Source organism: Misgurnus anguillicaudatus, chromosome 9, assembly GCF_027580225.2.
Source record: "Misgurnus anguillicaudatus chromosome 9, ASM2758022v2, whole genome shotgun sequence".
Taxonomy (NCBI): domain Eukaryota; kingdom Metazoa; phylum Chordata; class Actinopteri; order Cypriniformes; family Cobitidae; genus Misgurnus; species Misgurnus anguillicaudatus.
Window position 1 is genome coordinate 1,246,691 of NC_073345.2, and position 25,013 is coordinate 1,271,703.

At 37.8% G+C, this 25,013-nt stretch overlaps 1 protein-coding gene across 1 annotated transcript; it reads left to right on the top strand.

The window, feature by feature from the left end:
• The first annotated feature begins 29 nt into the window (after window positions 1–29).
• On the top strand, window positions 30–24,992 carry ik (IK cytokine). The gene is made up of 20 exons (XM_055179816.2): window positions 30–185; window positions 746–812; window positions 1,595–1,687; window positions 1,788–1,847; window positions 4,947–5,114; window positions 6,362–6,476; window positions 7,260–7,330; window positions 7,403–7,449; window positions 17,163–17,326; window positions 17,403–17,511; window positions 19,065–19,104; window positions 19,187–19,364; window positions 19,457–19,475; window positions 19,614–19,692; window positions 20,055–20,135; window positions 20,223–20,280; window positions 23,252–23,340; window positions 23,422–23,530; window positions 24,710–24,744; window positions 24,833–24,992. The coding sequence occupies exons 1-20, from the start codon at window positions 170–172 to the stop codon at window positions 24,858–24,860; spliced, it is 1,626 nt and encodes a 541-aa protein (XP_055035791.1). The 5' UTR covers window positions 30–169; the 3' UTR covers window positions 24,861–24,992.
• Window positions 24,993–25,013: the final 21 nt, after the last annotated feature.

Below are 25,013 nucleotides of genomic sequence, written 5' to 3' on the forward strand. Positions count from 1 at the left end.
TTTGAGAACCACTTCACCACACTCCATTTCAGTAGGTGGCGGAATAAACCTGAAAGCAGGTTTGGCAACCGACATAAAACATCAGAAGAAGAAGAAGTGACGTCATCCGGAAGAAGGCTCTTCTGCGTAGGCTCAGGTTTTCTTTACGAGGAATTGTTTTAATCTCGCCATGCCTGAACGTGAATGTAAGTGTTAAACTCGGTTTATTAAGCATTTATGCTGTTTGTGACTGAAACAACCTTTAATTGTATTCAATGTGGTGTTTATGCTGTATAAACTTACGCATACCATGTTAGAATTACGTCTTCAGTAATGTATTTTATACAGTCTGATATAAGAAATACCAACATGGATATTTTTCGTGTAACGTTAGATGTTAGATTAAAACATTGCTTCTAATTTGGCTAAACTACTGAACTGAAACGCTTGCAGAAAACGTTAACGTTAGATACGGAACGTTACAGTCGCGCAGTCGCGTCTGCATGTTCTTTAGAAGCGATATTTTTGTAAAGATTTACAGATAAGTTAGAATATAAAGATGTTGATAAGTGCATGTAAATTAAATATCAAGATTAGAGAAACGTGCATGTTTTCGTACGAACGGAAAGCATCATGGCATTGTTTTGACCCGTGCCGTTTTTAATGCTCTAACGATTTAATATCGGATTTTTATGTGAAATAATCTTTGTAGTATAATCTGTATTGTATTATTACTATTGTGTATGCCGCTTTGTGTCTATTCTAGCTGAGGTGTACTCAAATCCTCTGGCTCCAGACGGCCATGAGGTAGACGATCATCGGTCAGCACTACAGTGAGTCATTTAATATTAATTTTCGATCTTGAAGTGTTCATAAAAATATAACAACCAATGCCGCTTTACTATGAATGGTGTTTACCATTAAATTGAGGAAACGAATTGTCTCAGATGTATACGTATACATTCAATGTTTTTAAAGATTAAATTGGGTAAGACCTTCTGTTACCTTAACTGTGTTTAGGTTATTCTCTACATCCATTCTGTACACATAAGGGTGGTTTCCCGTACAGGGACTAAACCTTAATTTAATTGGGAAATATAACTAGTTTTAACAAACATGCCTTACTAAAAACATTACTTGTATGAATTTTAAGGCAAAACAAAGGACACTGATGTATTTTAAGATATGTCAGTGCAAGTTGTATTCAGTTTGGACAGCTTTTACGTTTATTTTAGACTAGGATTAGTCTAATCCCTGTCCGGGAAACCGCCCCATAGAGTCAGGGTGCTGTTCAGTGTTAAATAGTGAAAAGGATTTTGTTGTTAAATAGTAAGCGGACACTAATAGAGAGATATAAGCGGGTGTACAAAATGCATTCTCACTTATCTTTTGTTGTTGTTTGCTACTATTCATAAAACTCACAAAAGTTTTTTTTCTTGCTCCTTTTGTTCCTCTCTATCGCATTTAATTTTTTAACCACAATCAACATTTTGGTAAAACATTTGCTGTGACCTATCCCTAAGATAGATGTCTCCCAGATTAATTTTGATTTCATTAACTTAGCCAAGAGACAAAAAGGAGTGATGTACATTTATAGTCTTTTTTTACCACTTAGATCCAAGCTGACCAATGATGACTTCAGGAAGCTTCTGATGACCCCCAGAGCCACCCCGTCTTCAGCTCCACCCTCTAAATCACGACACCATGAGTATATTTTCTAATATTCATATTTTTCCCCATGATATCATATACTTTGTTAGCAGGGAAACATGGATGGTTTGTTTTAATTTTTGATGTAAATTTTCAAGGATGCCACGAGAATATAATGAGGACGAGGATCCAGCAGCTCGCAGACGGAAAAAGAAGAGGTAAGTTGAGTGACTGTGCTTGGTGTCTTCTGAATCTTTTTAATATCTTTGGTGTGCCGAATAATTTTAACATTAGACGAATCACTCGCATTGCTTTTTAAAATTCCAAGCAAGTGTCATTTGCACTTAAAGTGTTATAGTTTTTCAGGACTGACATTACTTTCTAAGCCATTTTTTAAGCTACTGGTGTCAAATACATTTTTACTGGTTTTAAAAGTTCAGTGCCTCCCCAGGTTGACACAGTAACCCTAGCAAAGTAAACCACAGGTGTTTTTCAATATGACATATATGACATGTAAAACTGCTTAAGAACAATGTTATAATCACTATACAAGTATATTTGACTCCAGACTTACCTCTGGATGTTGACTATGGCAGTTGAAAACACATTTTAAATGTGAATGTGTTTGAACAGCCACAAAAGACCGCCTAGTCTTCGCCTATTGATCTAATGATCTAAGCTGGCTGCTTATGCAAGTGGAGGCATAAATCCATAATTTTCAGGCAAAGCATTATGAAACTGTTGACTGTTTGCAATATGGCTGCTGTTGGGTCCAATACATTTGGAACTGAGGAGCTCCGATGCAAAAGCTGCTAAACGCCACCTTTGTCAATAATGATTTTCAAATCTGCTTAACTCTTTCACCGCCAGCGTTTTTTTTTTTAAGTTTCCAGCCAGTGCCAGCGTTTTTCATGATTTTCACCAAAGTTTAATGCCTTCCAGAAAATGTTCTTTAAATATATAAACATTCAATCTACCAAATGAAAGAACAGACCCTCTGCTTTCAAACAAAAAAACCCGTTTCATCTACTACTAACTTCAGTAGTTCCTTTTGTAACCAGCTTTTGAATATGGGTAGGTTTCTGCAAAAACACCACATTTTGAGCAAAAAGCAGAGAGAATTCAATTTTTGTAACGGACTTTTCATAGAGATCCCATTCAGAGCGATCTTTAAAACAACACGGACATGCAGCAGCTTGCCCTAGGGCAATACTTCCGGGTTTAAAAAAGTTGCGGAAGGGCGCCACTTGGTGGATAATAGCGGTATTGCGGATAGACGGAAATACTCGTCATTGGCGGGGAAGCGTTTTCTCTTAATTGGCGAGATATCTCGTCAATGGTGGTGAAAGAGTTAATCTAGGCAATTTAGAAATACTGGTTTGTTGCCAAAATCCATTACAAGAAAACATGTTAGACCATGAGTTTTTGTTAAAAATTATCACTTTAGGTTGCGCACGTGCACAACCGCGTATGCTTTTGAAGGTTCCGCGTGCAGTGCACTCTTAGCCTGCGGACAAAAACAAAATATATGAAAGACTTAACTGGCGCCCACTAAGTAAGGAGCAGTAGCGACACACACACACACAAAAAAAACATTACCTTTGCATCATAAAAAACAGGTAAATCATATAGGCATATTTGTCTTTCTGTCAGAAAATAAATTCTGTGTTCTCATCTAATTTCTGAACTTGGACGGCTGTTTAAACCTGTTCAGATTTGTTAAAGGTCCCATTCTTCCTGTGTTTTGGAAGCTTTGATTGTGTTTACAGTGTGCAGTATAACATGTGTTCATGTTTCATGTGTAAAAAATGCATTATTTTTCACACAATTTACTAATGCTTTCGTTACATCCAGACTGGACTACTGTAACTCCTTATATATCGGTATTTCTCAGAAATACATTAACCGTCTCCAAGTAGTCTAAAATGCCGCTGCACGACTCCTCAAAGGTAAACGTAAATTCGACCATATTACACCAGTTCTGATCTCGCTTCATTGGCTACCGGTTAAATTTCGAATAGACTATAAAGTTTTACTTTTTGTTTTTAAGTCTCTACAAAACCAAGCTCCCCAGTACTTAACTGAACTGATTCATCCAGTCTCCCAGTCAAGATCACTTAGATCGGGCGATTCCAATCTACTATCTGTCCCTCAAACCAGGCTCAAAAATAGAGGTGATCGTGCTTTTGGAGTCTATGGACCGAAGCTATGGAATAGCCTACCTCTTCACATCAGATCTGCCCAAACCCTGACACTTTTTAAAACTTCCCTAAAAACTTATTTCTTCTCAAAAGCTTTTAATATACCTTGATGTCTCTCGTCATCCACCTATGTTGTGTCTCTTGTCTGATGTCCTGTGTTTCTCGTATTGTATTTTTTTTCTCCTCGCCTTGTCAAGCACTTTGGTCAAAAGTTGTTTTTAAAACGTGCTATACAAATAAAATTGTACTGTATTGTAATTATCTCTATACCGCTATTTTCATTGTCCTAAAAACAGGCTGATGTATTCCTTCTTCATTCATGTGGTCTATGAAATACGTAACGAGTTCTGATTGTGTAGTTTGTTTAGTGTGTTGTGATTCGACAGCAGTTTAGCTTCGCAGAGCCGTTTGAGCTTAGCTGGCGACTGACGTATTCCTGTGGGCGGAGTTTAGCCAAACACTCTTGCTTTGACGCCATTCAACTGGGAAGTAGAGGGCTGCAGTTCAAACCATGCGTTCACTGTAGGATTTGAAAGAGGAATTCTGTTAATGAAAATATATCGCCTGGCAGTGAACTTTGAGCTTTATCATTTTGCAGGTATTATTTATGCTCTAACAGCAACATTACACACTAACGAAAGTTTAAAAAATGGGACCAGGAAAAACGTGACCTTTTAATGCTGTATAGCGTTAATTCGACAGTCGAATGACACCACACCGCATCTACTTTTAAAAACTATCTACAATACTATTGACAATACTAATACCATTGCTCGCATTTCAAATCAATGAAACGTCTGCTGTGGTACTGATGGTGCAAGATTTTTGCGGTTATGTATCTGAGCTCTTGAACTGTTCCATGCTTTCAAGCATTTGTGAGCCCTGCATTAAACTGCTAGCAAAGCAATTTACAGTAAAACAATCCAAACAAAATCATGCTTAAATGCAAACTCCATCAACTCATGGTCATTTTGATTACCTATGCATACTGGCTGGTCTTCCCAATGTATGCAACTGTTCTAACTTTGTGTGATGATAAATGAAATGCTAATAAAAAGAATAGAGACATAATAGAGAGTTTTCCTTTGTGCTTACTGCCTCTGATTCTGTGTCAAGTTACTACGCTAAACTGCGGCAACAGGAGATGGAGAGAGAGCGAGAGCTGGCGGAGAAGTATCGTGACCGTGCTCGAGAGAGACGTGATGGTGTTAATAAAGACTACGAGGAGACCGAGCTCATCAGCACCACAGCAAATTACAGAGCTGTGGGTCCAACTGCAGAAGCGTGAGTTTTCCTGGCAATGTGCCTGTTTATTGTTCCCAGTTTCAGTTAGGGCTGCACAATTATGACAAAAATTATAATTTTCGATTATTCACCTTGAAATTGCGACAATATTATTGACGATTAATAGATTTTACTTTGAAGTTTTGAAATATTTTATAACTCTCTGTGAAGCAGCTGCATGGTAAATTCTAAACATCCAAACTAAATAATATAATGTAAATAATTGTGGAAGTAATTTTTTTTTAGTAAAAAATCCAAAACAACATGTCAACTTGTTAATGTAAAACTATTTGGTGCCCAAACATGCTGCCAAAATGCACAGAAATGAGCACAAATGGACGGCTGTTATTGAGATTTTTGGTAATTATGTAATTGTCTCACCCGTAATTGTAATCCCGATTAGTTTTTTGATTAATTGTGCAGTCCCAATTCCAGTCCTTACATATGAATGTATGATTTTTGATGTATGATTTTTAGACAGATACGTACAAAAAGTACCATTCTAAAATGCATGAGAAAATAAATAAAGGTAGTGGTTTTGTAGTCTAAGGGGCGGTTCACAATTCGCATCTTTTGCGCACGCATATAAGTTATTTTGAATGTAGACGACGTGCGTCAAGTACTCTTAAATAGAGAGCAACATCAAAAGAGCTTTGGAAAGCAGTGCCGTTGTGTTTTCTGTGTGGTTTTAGAAGTGAAATATGAACCGCCATAAATATGTTTTTCCCAACACTGAAAAGGGTTCACAGAACACAATGATTTAGAAAATAAATGGGCACTTCCAGTTTGCAGTAAAAACTTGTAATATAATTTCTCTGAGAATGCATTTATAACCAATATATTCAACCAACTGTTTATATTTACATAAACCCCTGATGATAGACATCAGAAAAATATCAGTCTATATACTCTTGTTTTCTATATTAGATGAGGGAAACGTGCATGCCTTATGAATGTAAGAAAGGAGGAGGACACAAGTTTTCAGAAGACAACATACTTTTTTTCGGCTCATCAAGAAACAAATAATATGTATATGGCTGAGACATTTCTCTGTTATGGATGTGAATTCCATAGTTCCATAATTACTATGGAACATAAAGTTCAATAGAGATCTTCCATGGATATTTAAAAAATATCAGTATGGTTAAACATTTTGGATAAAAACTTCACTTTTTATAATAAGGTTGACATTTGCATGACATTTGCCCAAATAAAATGTTACGGTCCTTTGCTGTCTTTTTGTTTAGGGACAAATCAGCTGCGGAAAAGAGACGGCAGTTGATCCAGGAGTCTAAGTTCTTGGGTGGTGATATGGAGCACACTCACTTGGTGAAGGGTTTGGATTTTGCCCTGCTGCAGAAGGTATGACAGCATGGTCTCTGTACTACCGTATTTTTCGGTCTATAAGCTGTGCTTTTTTTTATAACTTGGCTGGTGCTGCGTCTTTTAGTCAGGTGCGCCTTGTAAGTCAGTATGAATTCATTTTGACATTTGAAGCAAGAGACAACATTACCGTCTACCGCCTGGATTCAGTGATGTGGAATGACGAGTATGCGAACTTCACGCTAGTTGTCTTGTTCGGTTAATTTAGCCTATTCAACCGTCCAGGTAAGTTCTGTATGCTATGGTTTATCGTTTAAATAACTGATAATATTACTTTAGCATACAGTCATCAATTCAGCCTGCTGTTCTGTCTGCTATTGTTTAGTTGAATAACTTGCCTTTCCAGATTAAATGTCTGTTCTTCGTCTTGGATTTTGTGAAATAATTTTCTAAATAAATGTGACATATAGTCCACTGTGACTTATATATGTTATTTCGTCTTAATGACGCATTTTTGAATGATGCGGTTTATACTCCGGTGCGGCTTATAGTCCGGAAAGTACGGTGTATATACAGCACTAAAGAAGAGCTGTTTTTTTATTTTTATGCATGTCTCATCAGTAAAGCTGGTTCGATTAGTAGTAGATCGTCATCACCTGCTTTCAGATTGAGCGGCATTTACTACACAGAGCCATATTTTACAGAGAAGATCCAATATCGGAGGCGATTTCTCACGATTATAAACACGATTTTGATTTATCGTTTTGCCCAGCTCTACACCAAAGCCCAACCTTTGTTTATTTACATATGTTTAATTTTCAGGTCAGAGCTGAAATTACTAGTAAGGAGAGAGAAGAAGAGGATATAATTGAAAAAGTGCAGAAAGAAGTCAAGTATGTACAGAATATCCTTATTTGATAATTAAGCCCAGTTTGCACAGTCAGTAATGTGATTGTGTTTGACAGGAAAGACGAAGATCCTGAGCAGAAAATTGAATTCAAGACTCGTCTGGGTAAGTTTAGTGATTATTAACAGGTTTTGCCTCAAAGTAACTGGTTAAATCCACAGACACTGCAGAGAATCCACCGGACAGGCGGGCTACATGATAAGAATAACATTAATTAATTGTGAGTGAGTCAGAGTAGGATGCAATAAATCATTAACGACCATTAACAAACTATCATCCACACTGTCTAAAATGTGAACATGTTTAAAAGTTCAAGTGCTTGGTATGTGATATGAAACGGCTCTAAAGTGCTGTATGTATGTGACAGCAGGGTTTCCAGCAGCACTTTGCAGTTCATGCCGCTTGCCTTAGCTGGGAAACCCTACCACCTTAACTAGGTCATCCAAAACAAAACAAAAATTGCTGCACAAAAGGCCGTCAAGTGCATCTCGGAAAATAGCGCGGACACGCTTCGCACCAAGAGCGGGCACGTGCGCCACACGGCCAAAATGAGAGAAAGACATGGTCCTTCACTGTCTTGAGGATAGCCAGTTGATAAAACGTGTGTCCACGACAACTGTAAGTGGACTTATGTTTTGGGTTTATTTAAGCCTGTTATTTTATTAGGCTGTAGTTCTTGCAAATTTAAAGTTGGCTGGTGATTTTGTTATTTGAGCAATCTGCTAGCTAGGTTTCACGTGCCTGTTGATTCGATTTAATTGTTGAGCGCTCTTGCTCACTTTATTTATGTGCATTATTTACATGCTACAGTAGTTACACTCCTTTAACATGATGCATTTCATAGTGGGAAATAATCAGTTTTACAATCTTCGCGCTTTCTATCATCGTTCATCTGACGTTCTACAACATCTGCTTCAGTTTGTGTTTATTAACCCTTTAGTTTCACTTCATCACGCAGCTATTCCCATTAGAGGTATCTGTTAAAAACATTTAATTCATTAATAATCGAGTATGTGTTCATTTTCTGTCATAGTTTCTTCAAAATGAAGTTGAGTGTTTTTAATAAAAATAATTTTATTTTCATCATGACGTGTTTGCCACGCCCCCCCGGCCCCGCACAACCCTACCACATTAAAGGAACAATATGTAAGAAATTTATATCAATTAATCATAAAATGGCCCTGATATGTCACTAGACATTTAGAAATCATTTTCATTTCAAATACTTATATCACTGACAACAGTGGTCTGGCCAGGATGTTGCCATTTAAAAAGTGGAGTTGCAGCCCTCAACTGATGTTTATGTTGTCATTTTGTGTATTGGCCACTAGTTGTGTGATTGCAGTACCAGTTTTAGCCACAAGTTTTGTTATTGCAATACCAGTTTTGGCCACAATCCTACATACTGTTCCTTTAACTAACAAATTTTCTTTGGGAAACCCTGGACCGACACAATAACTTTATTTTTTCACATGCGGATCTGTGTCACAGCTATAATGTTGATGTGGAACCATGTTGAGGCAAATAAATTTTAAGCAAAATTTTTGCTTGGTAAAGGGATAGTTCACTTTAAAATGAAAATTCTGTCATCATTTACTCATCTTCATGTTGTTCTAAACCTGTATGAATTTCTTTTTTCTGATGAACACAAGGGGCCCTATCTTGCACCCAGCGCAACTGACTTTGTCAGTGGCGCATGTATCATTTCGTATTTTGCACCGGCGCACAGCGGGTTTTTCCCTCCACAGACGCACGTCGGCAAACTAGGGAATGAACTTGCGCTCCCTGGGCGGTTCAGCGCAAAAAAGGAGGCGTGCTCCGGCACAAACCATCTCTTATGCTATTTTGCAGTTTCAAAAAACAATTGCACTACTAACCAAAAAAAACTAGTCTGAAGTCAGTGGCGCGTTGCGCGTGGTTCATTATGCTATTTTAAGGGCGCATGCTTGACCATAATGTAATCTAATCTACACAGATGCAACAGTTTGCAAAAGCAAATCATTAATTGTTACAATAAAAAATATTAATACACGAGATAAGGGAAATCATTAAATCATAAATTGTTACAATAAAAAATTAATACATGAGATAAGGGAAATCATTAAATCATAAATTGTTACAATAAAAAATATTAATACATGAGATAAGGGAAATCATTGTGGTGAGCATTGTGGTGATAGTTTTTATTTATTTTGTGTGGCAGCGTTAAACAATTATCATGCAAATAACGATTAAAATATTTTCATAATTTTGTTGTATGGCATGTTTTACGTTTATTTTATCTAAATAATAATTAAAATGTTTTCATAAGAAACCTTAATGTACAACCCCAAAACAGAAAAAGTTGGGACACAGTAGAAATTGTGAGTAAAAAAGGAATGGAATAATTTACAAATCTCATAAACTTATATTTTATTCACAGTAGAATATAGATACGAATCAAATGTTGAAAGTGATACATTTTGAAATGTCATGCCAAATATTGGCTCATTTTGGATTTCATGAGAGCTACACATTCCAAAAAAAGTTGGGACAGGTAGCAATAAGAGGCCAGAAAAGTTAAATGTACATATAAGGAACAGCTGGAGGAGGACCAATGTTTAGGAATAGGAATGTTGTCCTATTCTTGTCTAATACAGACTTCTAGTTGCTCAACTGTCTTAGGTCTTCTTTGTCGCATCTTCCTCTTTATGATGTGGCGAATGTTTTCTATGGGTGAAAGATCTGGACTGCAGGCTGACCATTTCAGTACCCGGATCCTTCTTCTACGCAGTCTTGATGTTGTAATTGATGCAGTATGTGGTCTGGCATTGTCATGTTGAAATATGCAAGGTCTTCCCTGAAAGAGACGACGTCTGAATGGGATCAAATGTATCTAGAACTTGGATAAACCTTTCAGCATTGATGGTGCCTTTCCAGATGTGTAAGCTGCCCATGCCACACGTACTCATGCAACCCCAAACCATCAGAGATGCAGGCTTCTGAACTTAGCGCTAATAACAACTTGGGTTGTCATTGTCCTCTTTAGTCCTGATGAAATGGCATCCCAGTTTTTCAAAAAGAACTTCAAATTTTGATTCATTGGACCACAGAACAGTTTTTCACTTTGCCAAAGTCCATTTTAAATGAGCCTTGCCCAGGGAAAACGCCTGTGCTTCTGGATCATGTTTAGATATGGCTTCTTTTTTGACCTACAGAGTTTTAGCTGGCAACAGCGAATGACACGGTGGATTGTGTTCACTGACAATGTTTTCTGGAAGTATTCTTGAGTCCATGTTGTGATTTCCATTACAGTAGCATTCCTGTATGTGATGCAGTGCCGTCTAAGGGCCCGAAGATCACGGGCATCCGGTATGGTTTTCCGGTCTTGACCCTTACGCACAGAGATTGTTCCAGATTCTCTGAATCTTTGGATGATATTATGCACTGTAGATGATGATAACTTCAATCTCTTTGCAATTTTTCTCTGAGAAACTCAGAAAACTATTTTTCGCTGCATCATTGGGGGAATTGGTGATTCTCTGCCCATCTTGACTTCTGACAAACACTGCCACTCTGAGAGGCTCTTTTTATACCCAATCATGTTGCCAATTGACCTAATAAATTGCAAATTGGTCTTTCAACTGTTCTTTATATGTACATTTAACTTTTTTGTCCTCTTGTTGCTACCTGTCCCAACTTTTTTTGGAATGTGTAGCTCTCATGAAATCCAAAATGAGCCAATATTTGGCATGACATTTCAGAATATCTTACTTTCAACATTTGATATGTTATCTATATTCTACTGTGAATAAAATATAAGTTTATGAGATTTGTAAATTAGTCCATTCCTTTTTTACTCACAATTTCTACTGTGTCCCAACTTTTTCTGTTTTGGTGTTGTATATGAACTTGATTTGTAAGTGTACTTTGGGGTTGGACCTTGCTTGCGTTTCTTGGGCCCGATTTCAAAGCCCCCAAACCCTTTCAGCAGTGAGGGTGGACGCAGCGATGTCCTCCTGTGTGCCCGGCGTGCCCGATTTATGCTGGCAAGCTTGGAATCCCCCCGTCTCTTGACATCATTGTAGTGCTTGGCGCAGCTGATGAGACAATTGCGGATAGTCCTCTCTCTTTAACCGACGCTGATTCGGGCGGGTTTCTCCCATCCTCATACAAAACAACTTCTCTGTCTTTGACTGCTCTTACAAGAACGTGTGTCTCCTCGTCTGTGAACCGCTCCTGGCGTGCGCCTGTCAAATTTGTCATAATAATAGCAACCTGCCATGGAACTTGCGCCCTTGCGTTTAAAGGGAATGTTGGATAGCGTTCTGATTGGTTTATTTGATGTTACGCCCAAACCACACTTATGAATAATGAACCTTCTTCAGACCAACCCCTTATTGATTTGCGCCCGGCCCAAGAGTTATTTCTCCCGCCGGGAAAATAGCAACAGCGCCCAAGATCCGCCCACAAAGTCACTTGCGCTTTGCGCTTCGCACTTGCGTTTCAGATCGTTAAAATAGGGCCCAAGAAGATATTTTGAGAAATGATGGTAAACACACAGCAGATAGTGATAAAAAAATATAATGGAATTTAATGGGTACCGTCAACTGCGTGCATACCATCATTTATCCAAATATTTTCTTCATCATTTATCACAATGCTTCCAAAATATTTTGTACTACTATGGAAGTCAATGGTCACTGTCTGTTGTATGTTTACCATCATTTCTCAAAATATCTTCTTTTGTGTTCATCAGAAAAAAGAAATTCATACAGGTTTAGAACAACATGAGGATGAGTAAATGATGACAGATTTTTCACGATAACCCTTGTGCCTTGTTCCACTTCACTACCCTTTCGTGTTGTTAGCAGCCAAAAATGGCCACTAAATTAATCGACTGTAAAAATGTATCAGATTAATATTTGTATAATACATTTTTTTTTTGCATAAATCTGTTAATCAACCTCAGTACTGATCAAAACTACAAAATGATTTAATTTTTTCTCCCTCATTTATTGTTTGTGGCCATTTTTTCCCCATTGACTTTCATTATAACAACATTTTTTGATTGCAGAGCCATGACACCTTATTACCATGCGTTCTTGATTCTTTGTGGTTTTACCTTTTGCAAAGAAAATTTGTCATTTTTACCTTTGATCATGATGTGGCACCATTAACACTTTAGTAGCCTGTGCAAAAAACAGAGCTTAATTTCTGGTTTCTTGGCAGACTACATGTAAAACTCAAATATACATAAAATCACAAACTATATATATATATTGAGCAGTTAAAACATGAGTCTTGTGTGGCAATGTTAAATCATGTTAATATACACTTGTATCATAATGCAAAACAACCAAAATCACCAGATTCTAATCTTTATAACAAAATCCTAGATGATCAGACATAGACTCATGAATGGACATGGATTTTTACAAATTAATTGCACCCATTTCTTTGTTAAGAAACAATGTTATTTTGTATAATACAATGTGATTGTGGTTTATGGTTAAAAAACACATTATTTTCCACATACCGTAAATTTTTGTAGCTCCAGCATATCCCTGCCTTCCTCAAACGCTCTGATTTTATACAAAGCGCTATGAAAAGCGCTATGTCCCTGATTGGCTAGCTTACCAGTACGTTATGGTTGGCCTGATATCTCTGATGTCAGCCGGAAATTGACGCTCCTTAACCCCACGATTTGGTTTGGGCTTAGTCAGGTCAGCTTACTTTTGGGGACTTTTCCACTGGGTGCAGTGCGTCCTTCCTGATACTTTGTTTAGTATCACCTCGGTTGGGGTTCCAAGCGACCCGAGCTGATACCAAAATGTGATGTGAAAACATTGCAGATCACTGATTGGTCTGAGAGAATCGTCACTACCAGCGATTATAGCTTGAACTGTCTCGAGTAAACCTGTCATCTGTGCTTTGCAGTTTGTGCTTTGAAGTTTTCAAACTCCCTTTTAGCGATGAAAAACATCCACAGGTTGAGAATCAGGAACACCAAAACATGTTTTCCAGACTTGAAGTTTGTGGCGGCGACACGCATGGCACATCCACATATATGCTTAAATGCAACTTTAATGAGGCTCAGCGGAGCACATCGACTAATTTATTTATTCAAAATAAATTTCCATCATTTTTCAGACGAACACATTTTCAGTTATTTTAGAAAATGTTCAAAAAGTCCAAAAAATGTGCATCCATCCTTCACAAAATAAATCAAAATGGCTCCACGATGATAAACAAAGGCCTTCTGAGGGTAATCTGCGCAGTGTTCGTGTAGAAATATCCATAATTAAAACTTTATAAACGAAAATAACTAGCTTCTAGGTAATGCCACCATCTTGGTTGCGTCCGATTCATGGACAGTTGTTTTACTAAAAATATTAAAGCCAATGGTAAATGTATATTTTTGACTTTGCAGTGGAAAAAAGTATCTTACAGGTACACAGGGGTAAAGAGAAATCGCTAGTCACCTGTGTATCGCTGTTTTGTCTTAATCAGCCTTTTCCACCTATACACAGTGATGCAGAACATCATAACTCTGCTCTTCGTCAACAAGAGCTTGCACCACCTGCTGGTGAAGTCAACTAACAGCAAATGGAGATTATGCCTAGTATTCTACTGCTTTTTCTGCAGTTCCCGTATGTGAAATGTTGAAATTTGAACTACTAAATTTGTGGATGCAAAATTAAATGGACAGAAAAATTGCCCAATGAATGTATTAGGTTGTATTTTAAATTCGGAGTGCACAATGTTTGAAAGCCAATGTTGATATTTGAAATCACCTAAACAAACACGCCCCTACCCCAATAGAATCTGAACCTTCTTTTGATAGACCCGCCCCACACATACACAACCCCGGTAAGGATGTGGGTTAGTAGACACGCCCCTTACTGCAGATTGGCTACAAGTGTGTTTTTCCAAAGCGTTTTTCAAACATTGTGCACTCCGCCTTTAATACTATTACATTTTTAATATGGAAAATGTGTTTGAAATGGTTTGAAGTGAAATATTCACACCGTGTTCCTGCAGGGTCTTAAAAAGTCTTAACTTCTTCACTGGATCACACTTAAATCCAGTTTTTAATCATTATTTTAAAAGATGATATACGTGTAGGCTCATAATCCACGCAAAACGTGCCATAAGCTATATTTCAGGTGTTGTGATCTGACTGTATACTGTGGGTTTGGTGAGAAACAAACCTTAAATTTAGTTTTGTATAAGCTAAAATCTTTTCTGGGTTAAATTAACCAACTAGCCCTTGGCTTACCTGAGCATTTGCCAGGTTCTCTATAGAGGACCCAGAAGCGAACAAATCAACACTGCTTTATTGAAAATCAATTTAAACAGTTGGACCGTCGAGTCACGAGCCACCATAGAGCGAGTCAACTTTAGTGTTACACAGTTTTCACTTCGGAGGCTTTTGTTTACCTCAGTGGTCCATGCGTGTTTACTCCCTTGACTTTAAACTGCTCTCTGCTGCAATGCACTTGAACCTAACGCACTTCCCCTTCAGCTCTCCACAAAACAGCTGTGATTGAAAGTACGTAATAAACCATATATTGCCAAAAAATTTTGATAGCGCAAATGGATGGATGGAGTGTTTTTGGTTCTGTGATTCTGCTGATTTATTCAATTAAACGCAATCAATTAATTTATTAATAACTTGTATTAATAAAATGCATATATTAATGCGTTCAGGGATTAATAATAATAAAAAGTGATCTTTTGTTCTTCGTTTATTTATAAATCAAACAGACACAGAATATATACACAACACACAGTCAGTTGTACATTATAAACATGCATAAATATTATGGGGTGATTTCCCGGACAGGGATTAGTTTAAGACATGACTAGACCTTAGTTTAATTAGGCAACATAACTAGTTATAACAAACATGCCATACTAAAACATTACTTGTCTGCATTTTGAGGCAAAACAAAGGGTACTGATGTATTTTAAGATGTGTCAGTGCAAGTTGTTTTCAGTTGGACAGCTTTTACCTTTTTTTTTAGTCTAGCACTAGTCTAATCCCTGTCTGGGAAACCGCCCCAATAAGCTTACATACTACACAGTGTGATGCATTTTAAAGCTTTAAATGGTGTATGAAGCAGTGTAAAACATGTTAATAAGTCACAAACCAGCAGCTGACCATACTAATCTTGTCATGTTAGTGGATTTTATTTGTCAAAAAACATTGTTGATAGAAGTTTATAAAAAATACTACTTAAAGCTCACGTAACACACGCTGTTTCTGCATTTCTGATTTTAATCTGGAGTACCTATAGAGTATTATACAACAGTTCTTTCTGGTTCTCGAATCTGATTGGCTAAGAGCTATGCGATATTGTGCTGATAACGGCACAGTAACCGCATACCTTTCGTATCATTCCGCCACCTAGTGAATGGAGGTCCTCTAAACAGGCTCATCTCTGAATGGAAACACTGCAGACACGCACAACCGCGCTGTTTTGAATCACTCTCCGTGTGTCTCATTAGTTCACTAGCTCATAAATCAGTCTGTGAATCCCCAATCGGAAGTTATTTTTCCGTCAAAGATCAGCGCTCTTGGATGTTACGTTAAAGTTAATGGGAGAAATGTCTTGTCACATCGTGTGGACCATTAACACTTGGAAAGAGGAATGTAAACACTCGTTTTTTTCTGGAGCTATATCTCTTATCAGAGCGCGAAAACACTGTGGAACTGCAGGTAAGCACTGCAGCTTTTAAATGTGGACATTGATCTCGGAGTCGTGTGAGATAGCTCTATATCATCACGGCTGTGATTGCCTCCGGCACTCGGCCTATGGCCTCGTGCCTCTGGCCTAATCACAGCCGTGATGATATAGAGCTATATCGCACTCCTACTCGAGCGATATTGCTTAAGTATGACATCCTTTATATCTCTGAAGAGTCTTTAGTTTAATCAGATTTATAAAAGAAAGATCAGCTTTACAGAATCTTTCCGATAACGTACGAAAAAATGAAGAAGGAGGAGTTATACCGCAGGAGGAGCGAGTACGAGTCATGCAACACTATACAACACTGTTTTAACTTATGATTCACTACATGCTCGTGTCATTTATATAATATGCACGCGACTATTTCCAACATAAGACAGAAGTCTTACCTACCGCATGCAACTCGTCATGACCCGGTTGGGAAAATCCACTTCATCAAACACACACGCAAAACTCCGCTGCTACCCCGGATAATAAACTATATCCATTGTTTCCATAAGGCTGGATGTCTTCTCCTTACATCCAAAAACACACTTCTTCTTTCGTGCCATTGTTGACTTTTGAAATTAAACAAAGCTGAGTGGCGTGATAAGCTGTTAGCAGCTCTAGCGTCTCCTGCTGATTGACGGGTGGGCGGGGTTTTCTGGGGGAAGTTTTCCGGTGGAAGCCCAAATAAAGAAGTGATACGTATCGAAAACCCCTGAAACGTCAGTTAGAACTGTAACGAAAAAAACTTGCCGAAACTTGAACGAACCCTGGCGAAGTGTGCTCGGCACAGAAATACTCTGTAACACGTCCAACTGCTGTTTTGACACTTTGCCTACATTTAGCATGAGGAAACAACTCTATAACTGTGTTAATAAGTCAGAATGCTTGAAATACCATTAAACCCCCCCTTTAAACATTTTATTTTTAATGGGAAACGCAATGTATCATCACAGTCCTACAGCCTATGTATAGCTTGGGGCGTAGAACCTACCCACGACTATAAGTGACACTTTATAATTAAAGAGAAGATTATCTGTAGATGTCTTGCAAGCTTCAGTTTTCATTCATTGTGCTGCTTGCCATCTTTCTCTGTAGGAAGAAACATCTATCGTATCCTGTTTAAAGGCCGTCAGATGGAGCGTAATGAGCTCTTCCTGCCAGGTCGAATGGCATACGTGGTGGATCTGGAAGATGAGTATGCGGACACTGATATCCCAACCACCCTTATCCGCAGCAAAGCTGACTGCCCCACCATGGAGGCTCAGACTCACATTTTTTTAATTCCCATTTATTAATATATTATTTGGGTCATTACATTGTTGTATTTGTTCTAAGGCTCAGACGACTCTCACCACCAATGACATTGTCATTAGCAAACTGACACAGATCCTGTCGTACCTGAGGCAGGGAACACGCAACAAGAAACTCAAGAAGAAAGAAAAAGGTACTTTGACAAAAAAAATTTTGTCATCTATAGCCCTATTCGCATGGGAATAGAATTACCTGGTGGTGATCTCTAGTAATTTGAAAAAAATTGCAGAGGTTGTCTGTGATCTTAATCCTGTGCAAACAGATCATAGACCTGGGGCTGATTCACAAAACATTCTTGAGAAGAAAATTCTTCTTAACTGCCATTAAGAAAAAGTAAAGAATATTTTGTATTTTCAAAAACGCTTAAGAAAGTTCTTATTTTTTCCTTTTTCTTAAGAACATCATTAAGAAGGAAAAAAGTAGTCTTAAAGGAATAGTCTACTCATTTTCAATATTAAAATATGTTATTACCTTAACTAAGAGTTGTTGATACATCCCTCTATCATCTGTGTGTGTGCACATAAGCGCTGGAGCGCGCTGCGACGCTACGATAGCATTTAGCTTAGCCCCATTCATTCAATTGTACCATTTAGAGATAAAGTTAGAAGTGACCAAACACATCAACGTTTTTCCTATTTAAGACGAGTAGTTATACGAGCAAGTTTGGTGGTACAAAATAAAACGTAGCGCTTTTCTAAGCGGATTTAAAAGAGGAACTATATTTTATGGCGTAATAGCACTTTTGGGAATACTTCGACTCGCCTGAAAAGTCCGCTCCCCTTCTCACTCTCATAATGGGAGAGGGAGGGTGTTACTGCGCCCAAAAGTGCTATTACGCCATAAAATATAGTTCCTCTTTTAAATCCGCTTAGAAAAACGCTACGTTTTATTTTGTACCACCAAACTTGCTCGTATAACTACTCGTCTTAAATAGGAAAAACATTGATGTGTTTGGTCACTTCTAACTTTATCTCTAATTGGTACCATTGAATGAATGGGGCTAAGCTAAATGCTATTGAAGCGTCGCAGCGCGCTCCAGCGCTTACGTGCATGCACACAGATGATAGAGGGATGTATCAACAATTCTTAGTTAAGGTAATAACATATTTTAATATTGAAAATGAGTAGACTATTCCTTTAAATCTCAAAATGTAAGATGTTTTATTAAAGTTAATTTGATCATTTGATCATGGTTTTAAATGTGATATGTATTGTGTAGTCAGAAATGGCAAATTTAAACAGTTTACTTTACAAAGATTAGTTTAATGAGGAATTTCATATTTATATAATAATAAAGTTTTAATGGCTTACTTCAGTAATATGTCATGTATAAACACTTAAGTAATAATATTAGCTAACATTTTACTTCCTTCATAATACATTCATTGTGAAATTACTAACAACTCTACTCAGAGAGTTTGGCTCCTGTCTCTGAGCGGGAGTCGAACCTGCAATCTGTCTGTCATCTCAGTCAAACGCTCCGATAGCCCGGGCACACTTCACCCGTGTGCACGGGAGATGGAGCCGGACACGTAGAGTGAAAATAAAAAAAGAGTTAAAATATTGTACTCTGAAGTATCGTTACATCCCTATGGTCCCCAGGTAATACTTATTTGGTGCGAATAGGGCTTAAGTTGTTCATTTGTGTTACAGTTGATCTAGAGTTTTTTTTTTTAATGTGCTTAGGTCGCTTGGAGGAGAAGAAAGCGCCAGAGGCCGACTTAAAGTGAGTTTACATCAAGTCACCTCTTTCGATAACTTTCAATACATTCCCAATCTTGCATTCTTCCCTGTATGTTTGTCTGCAGCATATTCGATGACATTGGCGATTACACCCCCTCAACCTCCAAAAGCAGCCGAGACAAAGAGAAAGATCGCTACCGTGAGAGAGAGAGGGACAGAGATCGTGAGAGAGAGAGGGAAAGGGATCGGGAAAGAGAAAATAGACGTCACACTTATTTTGAAAAACCACGAGCTGAAGAGGAGGTAAATTTTGTCTCTATCTTTAAAGAAACTCCCTTCTTTTGATGAATCAATTCAATGTTATTTAAATGTTTTAAAAATCTATCTGTCCATAGGCCATGGACATTGATAAAGGTAAGATAAATGTTTACAATCTTTAAATTCTTTATGAATATTTTTAACCGATGTAAACATTTTGCCTTTTATGGATGAAGAAGCTGTCCTATTTGTGTCAGGTTAAGAAATTTTGGGTTAAGTTTCTGATGTTCTCAGGTCCAAGCTCTGTTAAGGACCAGATCAAGCTAATCAATGAAAAGTTTGCAGAAGCAGCTCAGTGGCCGGGACAGGAAATATATCCTTTACGTGCTTTTATGATTGCTCATTTCACCACAAAGTACATGCTCACTTAAACGTTTATTTAAAAAAAAAAAAAAGATATTAACCCTGGAGAACCCACGGGTCAAATTTAGCCAATGTAAATTGCTGCTAATAAAAGTGTTTTTGGGTTCTCCAGGGTTAAAGTTTGTTCTAAAGAAAGTGGACTTTTCACATTGTTGCACTGTTCTGTGAGGAAGTTGTTTTATGAAGCTGAGAAATTTGTCAGGCCTGATTTTCATTTTAGAATTGTATTCTATATACCTTTTTTATACTTGTTCTTGTACAAATGAGCTAAGGGTCAAGTATAGTTTGAAGTGTTTCTTTAATTGGAAGCACTGGAAGCAGACGTGAAGAGAAGAAACATTTGGGAGATTTCTTTGGGATGTCAAACAGTTATGCTGAATGCTACCCTGCCACGTGAGTTACAATATACTCTTGTTTGTATGTTAATCTGTGTACTCTCGAATGCCCAAGTCATAAAAAGTTTTGTTATCTTTAATGTAGAATGGATGATCTTGCAGTAGACAGTGATGAAGAAGTGGACTACAGCAAGATGGACCAAGTGAGTGTTACTTTCTCAGAGTTAATGTTGTTTGTAACAGAAATCTATCCTTAATTACGTTCACACTGTCAGTCCAAAAACCATTTTGTGCATATCGTATTAAGCAAGTATGTAAGGCAATGTTATAGGAAATGTGATTTTCTACAGGTCTGTTTTAGCTATGTGGCTTAAAATCAATGAAATTGCATTTCTGGAAATCCATTTCAGTCTGACTGTCAGGGGTGCCACTCGGGCAAATTTGTACTCTGGGCCCCAATGCCAAAATCATATAGGCAAGCATGGGGTTCCACTAGACCCGTTTTGTGACCACAGTCATAAAAGGGACACTTTGCCTCAAAAATAACCGAGTTTCGATATTTTTCCTATTTAAAACTTGACTCTTCTGTAGTGACATTGTGTACTAAGACCAACGGAAAATGAAAAGTTCCTGGATTATTACTTCAGAATGAGAGTATAGTTCCTAGCCATATCGGCCTTTTAATTTTTCGGCGGTCTTAGTACACTGATGTCGATTACCGATGTCGACATAAAGCCCATTGGCCGATAAAGTTATTTTGAATGGCTCTGATGCATCCCATGATTTTGTGAGAGCCGTCGGAACAACGAACAGGGCGCTCTAGTCAGTTACCTAGAGCCATGTCCCCCTACCGCCCATCTGATTTTTGGGGATTCACAAGTCCGGCAAATCAGCACAGGAGGTTGAAGACACTGCCAAAAGCACTTGCTAACTGGAGCTGCTTTGCAATGATTTCGAACTGCAAGCGAGCTGGACACGTTTTGGGCAGTTGACCCGACTGGCATTTGCACCTCATTGTAAGTCATGCCATTTCAAAAATACAAGCCATTTTAAAGTAGGGTTGTGCCGATAGACGATAGTATCGTATATCGACGATCTCCAGACATATCGCCAATGGTAGGCTTTCATGGCGATAGTCATGACGATAGTTGGCGAACGGTTGTTATTATTATTATCATCATCATCATAGTTTTATATTAACATCCACATTGCATGCTTTTCCTCGCATGAGAGTTGGTGGGCTTCAGTTTACGCGGAGAGCTTGTAGAGAGAGGATTCATTACCTGCACTTAATGCGCGTGTCTTGGACTCCTTCTAGCACTAAATCCATCGTGTCATGAGCAGCTGCGCTTCTCTCTGTCTCATGTGCACGCGCTCTCGCCTAAACTAAAGTAGTAATCCTTATGTATTTGTTCACTTTAATGCGTTTCATGCGAGCTGAGGCAAACTTTCCTTTTTAAAAGAAGTCAGATCACTAGGTATAAATCCTGTTTATGATATGCATTTCAAGGAGTTGTAGCAACACCATCCCTCGTGTTTAAAATGGGATTCTGTTTAAAATGTGATCGCGTTCCGCTCGACCGATGTGTTTAAAAAAGCACATCTGAGAGCACCACTGCTTGCCCCGTGTAGCCTTCTGCAACAGCACCAAACAAATGCATTGAATTGTTTGTATGTGTGCTCGCGCAGATGCATGTTTTTACAGTTATTAAGTAATCATGGTTAGGGTTTTAATGACGCACTCGCATTAATGGCATTAGTTTTAAGAAGGTTGCGGTCATGACGGTGTTGCTCTTGTTCTTTTTTTGTCCACCAATCAAGTGACTTGTTATAATGAGTAAAAAATTAAGAAATAAAAGAATTAGTAAACTACTGCCCCGCCCCCCGATACTATCGTATATCGCCGATCTCACAGGCTGACGATAAGATGATCTCGAAATGGGGCATATCGCACAACACTATTTAAAGCATAAAGAACTTCAGTCCTCAGTCAGTGCGCTCTCATGCGCACACACACAGCCGCCTCTCAAGCTGCTTGCAACAAGTGACAGATTGAGTTATTTTTCACTACTTATTTATTACACACAAATGTTCAGATACACACACAGGTATGCTTAAATGCCTGTCTTGGCGACATGTATACTTAACACGTTCAATAGCCTAATCCTTAAGTGTGCCAATGGTGTTAATGTTACAGTTTCATGACATTTGCGGTCTTTTAAACAACATACACAATGAAGCTATGAAGACAATTAAATTATTTACACTTATAACGATTAACTAAACAATTTGAATTTATATAATATCTAGTGATGCACCGATGTATCGGCCGCCAATATTTATCGGCCGATTTTTGATGAATTTGAAACCATCGGCATATCGGCAATAGCACGAGAAAGGCCGATACCGATTTGTTTATTAATTAACTGCATAAAGAAATCCATTATATGTAAAAAACGAGTTAATGTCGTTAATAAAATAAATGCTGAATAGCAAAAACCACCTTTGAAGGTTGTCATGCTGTCTTATTTGTTTTAGCTTAATTTGTGCCTCTCTTATTATGTTGGTCAGTTGAATGTTAATTAGATCCAATCCATGTTCAGTAAAAATAATTTGATGCAGAAATAAACTAGTTAATAGACCAACTGTATAGTATTGTATACAAGTGTTTCATATCGGCATCGGCCAGAAGTTGTCTGTTTAAATCGGTATCAGTATCGGCCCAAAAAATCCTATCGGTGCATCCCTAGTTATATCCATAGGAGAGTTAATCCATTGATGTGCAACATGATAAATTAAATAGTTCTACTATTGTATGAAACAATTAAATTATCATATAATAATTTATCCAAGTCAATTACTGTTTATGGGTGCTTCCTGCTCTTTTTTGTTGTTATTAATATGATTGAAACATTATTTTTATTCTGACTCTTAAGAAATGTTAATTATGACAAAGCATTGAAAGTTTTTGTCAGCCTGTGTCTTAATTTTGACATTTAAATTGAATTTTTATACCAGACATATCAGTTCAAAATACTGGTTATCGGTCTACTTGATCTGCAATAATCTGTATCGACATTGCCCCTGAAAAACACATATCGGTCGACCTCTAATCTAATTTGTACTGACAGTGTGAACCTAGTCCTTGTGTCCAACCTGTCTGTCTGTTTGTAGGGTAATAAGAAGGGTCCACTGGGCCGCTGGGACTTTGACACTCAAGAGGAGTACAGTGACTACATGAACAACAAAGAGGCATTGCCAAAGTAACACACTGTCTTTGCTGTTTGGGTTGTTTATCAATATGAAATTGTGTCTTGTAATGATGATGGTGATTGTGTCTGTAGAGCTGCCTTCCAGTATGGCATCAAAATGTCTGAGGGCCGAAAGACTCGTCGTTTTAAAGAGACCAATGAGAAGGCTGAGTTAGATCGACAGTGGAAGAAAATCAGTGCGGTGAGTTTATGATCTGTTGTTGTTTATTAATAATATAAATTGAATGTGTAGACAAAGCAAGGTGTTATTTGAGCTTTTATTCATATTTAGAATATATATTTTTAGTTTTTACATTAATTTTAGTTAAATTAGACGCACAATACCTTTATCATATTATATTACAACATGCATCTGTCTGCACAAAATGCAAAAAGTTCAACTTTTATTGTGAATGCTCTCTTCCCATAAAGGCATGCTTTAAATCACAGTAAGTAGGCACAGTAGGCAGAGTAGGCAGGTTTAAGTCTAAAAACACATTTTACTTATGTATTGGTATATAAAGACAGTTTAAACAAATTTGGAAAAAAGTAAGTACTCTGAAAAAGAGAGTATAAAAATCGAGTGTCTGTAGACCTCTCACGACTGTTTTAAACACAGCAAATTATTTCCATTCACTCCACCCCCTCCCTTCTGGGTTTCTTCTAAAGCCACGCCCCCAAAACACATGAACGCCCGACCTGTAAATTTTTGCCTGAAGCTTTTTCATCGACCTTCTCAACAATAAAGTTATTAATATAACCCTCCAATGCATAGTTATGGCCCTTTTGGTGACCCTTTTGAGATGATATATAGTCTTTCTGTCTCCAAAAATCATCAATTTCCTCCTGTGAATTGTCTCCTGCTGTGACAGCTGCCATAACGCCTGTCACCGAATGTTGATTGATTGTCTGAGTGAGTGAGTGGAGGGGGTGTGGCTTAGCCATTTTAGCAGAATTTTTTGTTCCTTGCCATCGTCAGCTTTATTTTTATCACTTAAATGCTTACAGATAAATATAGCCTTGTTAAACATTTTGGTTATCAGCACTTAAAGGCGGAGTCCATGATGTTTGAAAGCCAATGTTGATATTTGAAATCACCTAAACAAACACGTCCCTACCCCAATAGAGTCTGGACCTTCGGTTGCTAGACCCGCCCCACACATACGCAACCCGGCAAGGATGTCGGTTAGTAGACACGCTCCTTACTGCTGATTGGCTATAAGTGTGTTTTGGTAGTCGGCCCGTCTCCTTTTCCAAAGCGTTTTTCGAGCATCGTGGACTCCGCCTTTAATTCAGTTCTGCAGGTTTTTTGTGACAGTAGCAGATTACACATTTAATTTAAAGATTTTTAACAGTAACAGTCACTTCATGTTTATCACAGATCATTGAAAAGAGAAAGAAGATGGAGGCAGATGGGTGAGTGATTCTTTTCTTCACCTCTTCTTTTTTGACTGGGTATGTAAACTGGTGATCTTGACTTTTTTATGTTTTTTTTGTCCTGCAGGGTGGATGTGAAACGGCCAAAATATTAAACAACTTCAACAAAACAAAGACGCATGCAAAGAGAAATGAAACGCATTTAAACATTAAAAAAGTGTGTGGTCTTTCTGAGAAAAGATTTGATTTGAATTACTTTATTAAACAAATAAATGGGTGAAAATGTGTTATTTTGCTTTCTACTTAGA

Excerpts from the sequence above, each read along its gene's own strand:
- ik (XM_055179816.2), top strand. Across the intron at positions 813-1,594 it reads GATCATCGGTCAGCACTACA|ATCCAAGCTGACCAATGATG; the intron begins GTGAGTCATTTA and ends TTTACCACTTAG. Across the intron at positions 17,512-19,064 it reads ACTCAAGAAGAAAGAAAAAG|GTCGCTTGGAGGAGAAGAAA; the intron begins GTACTTTGACAA and ends TAATGTGCTTAG.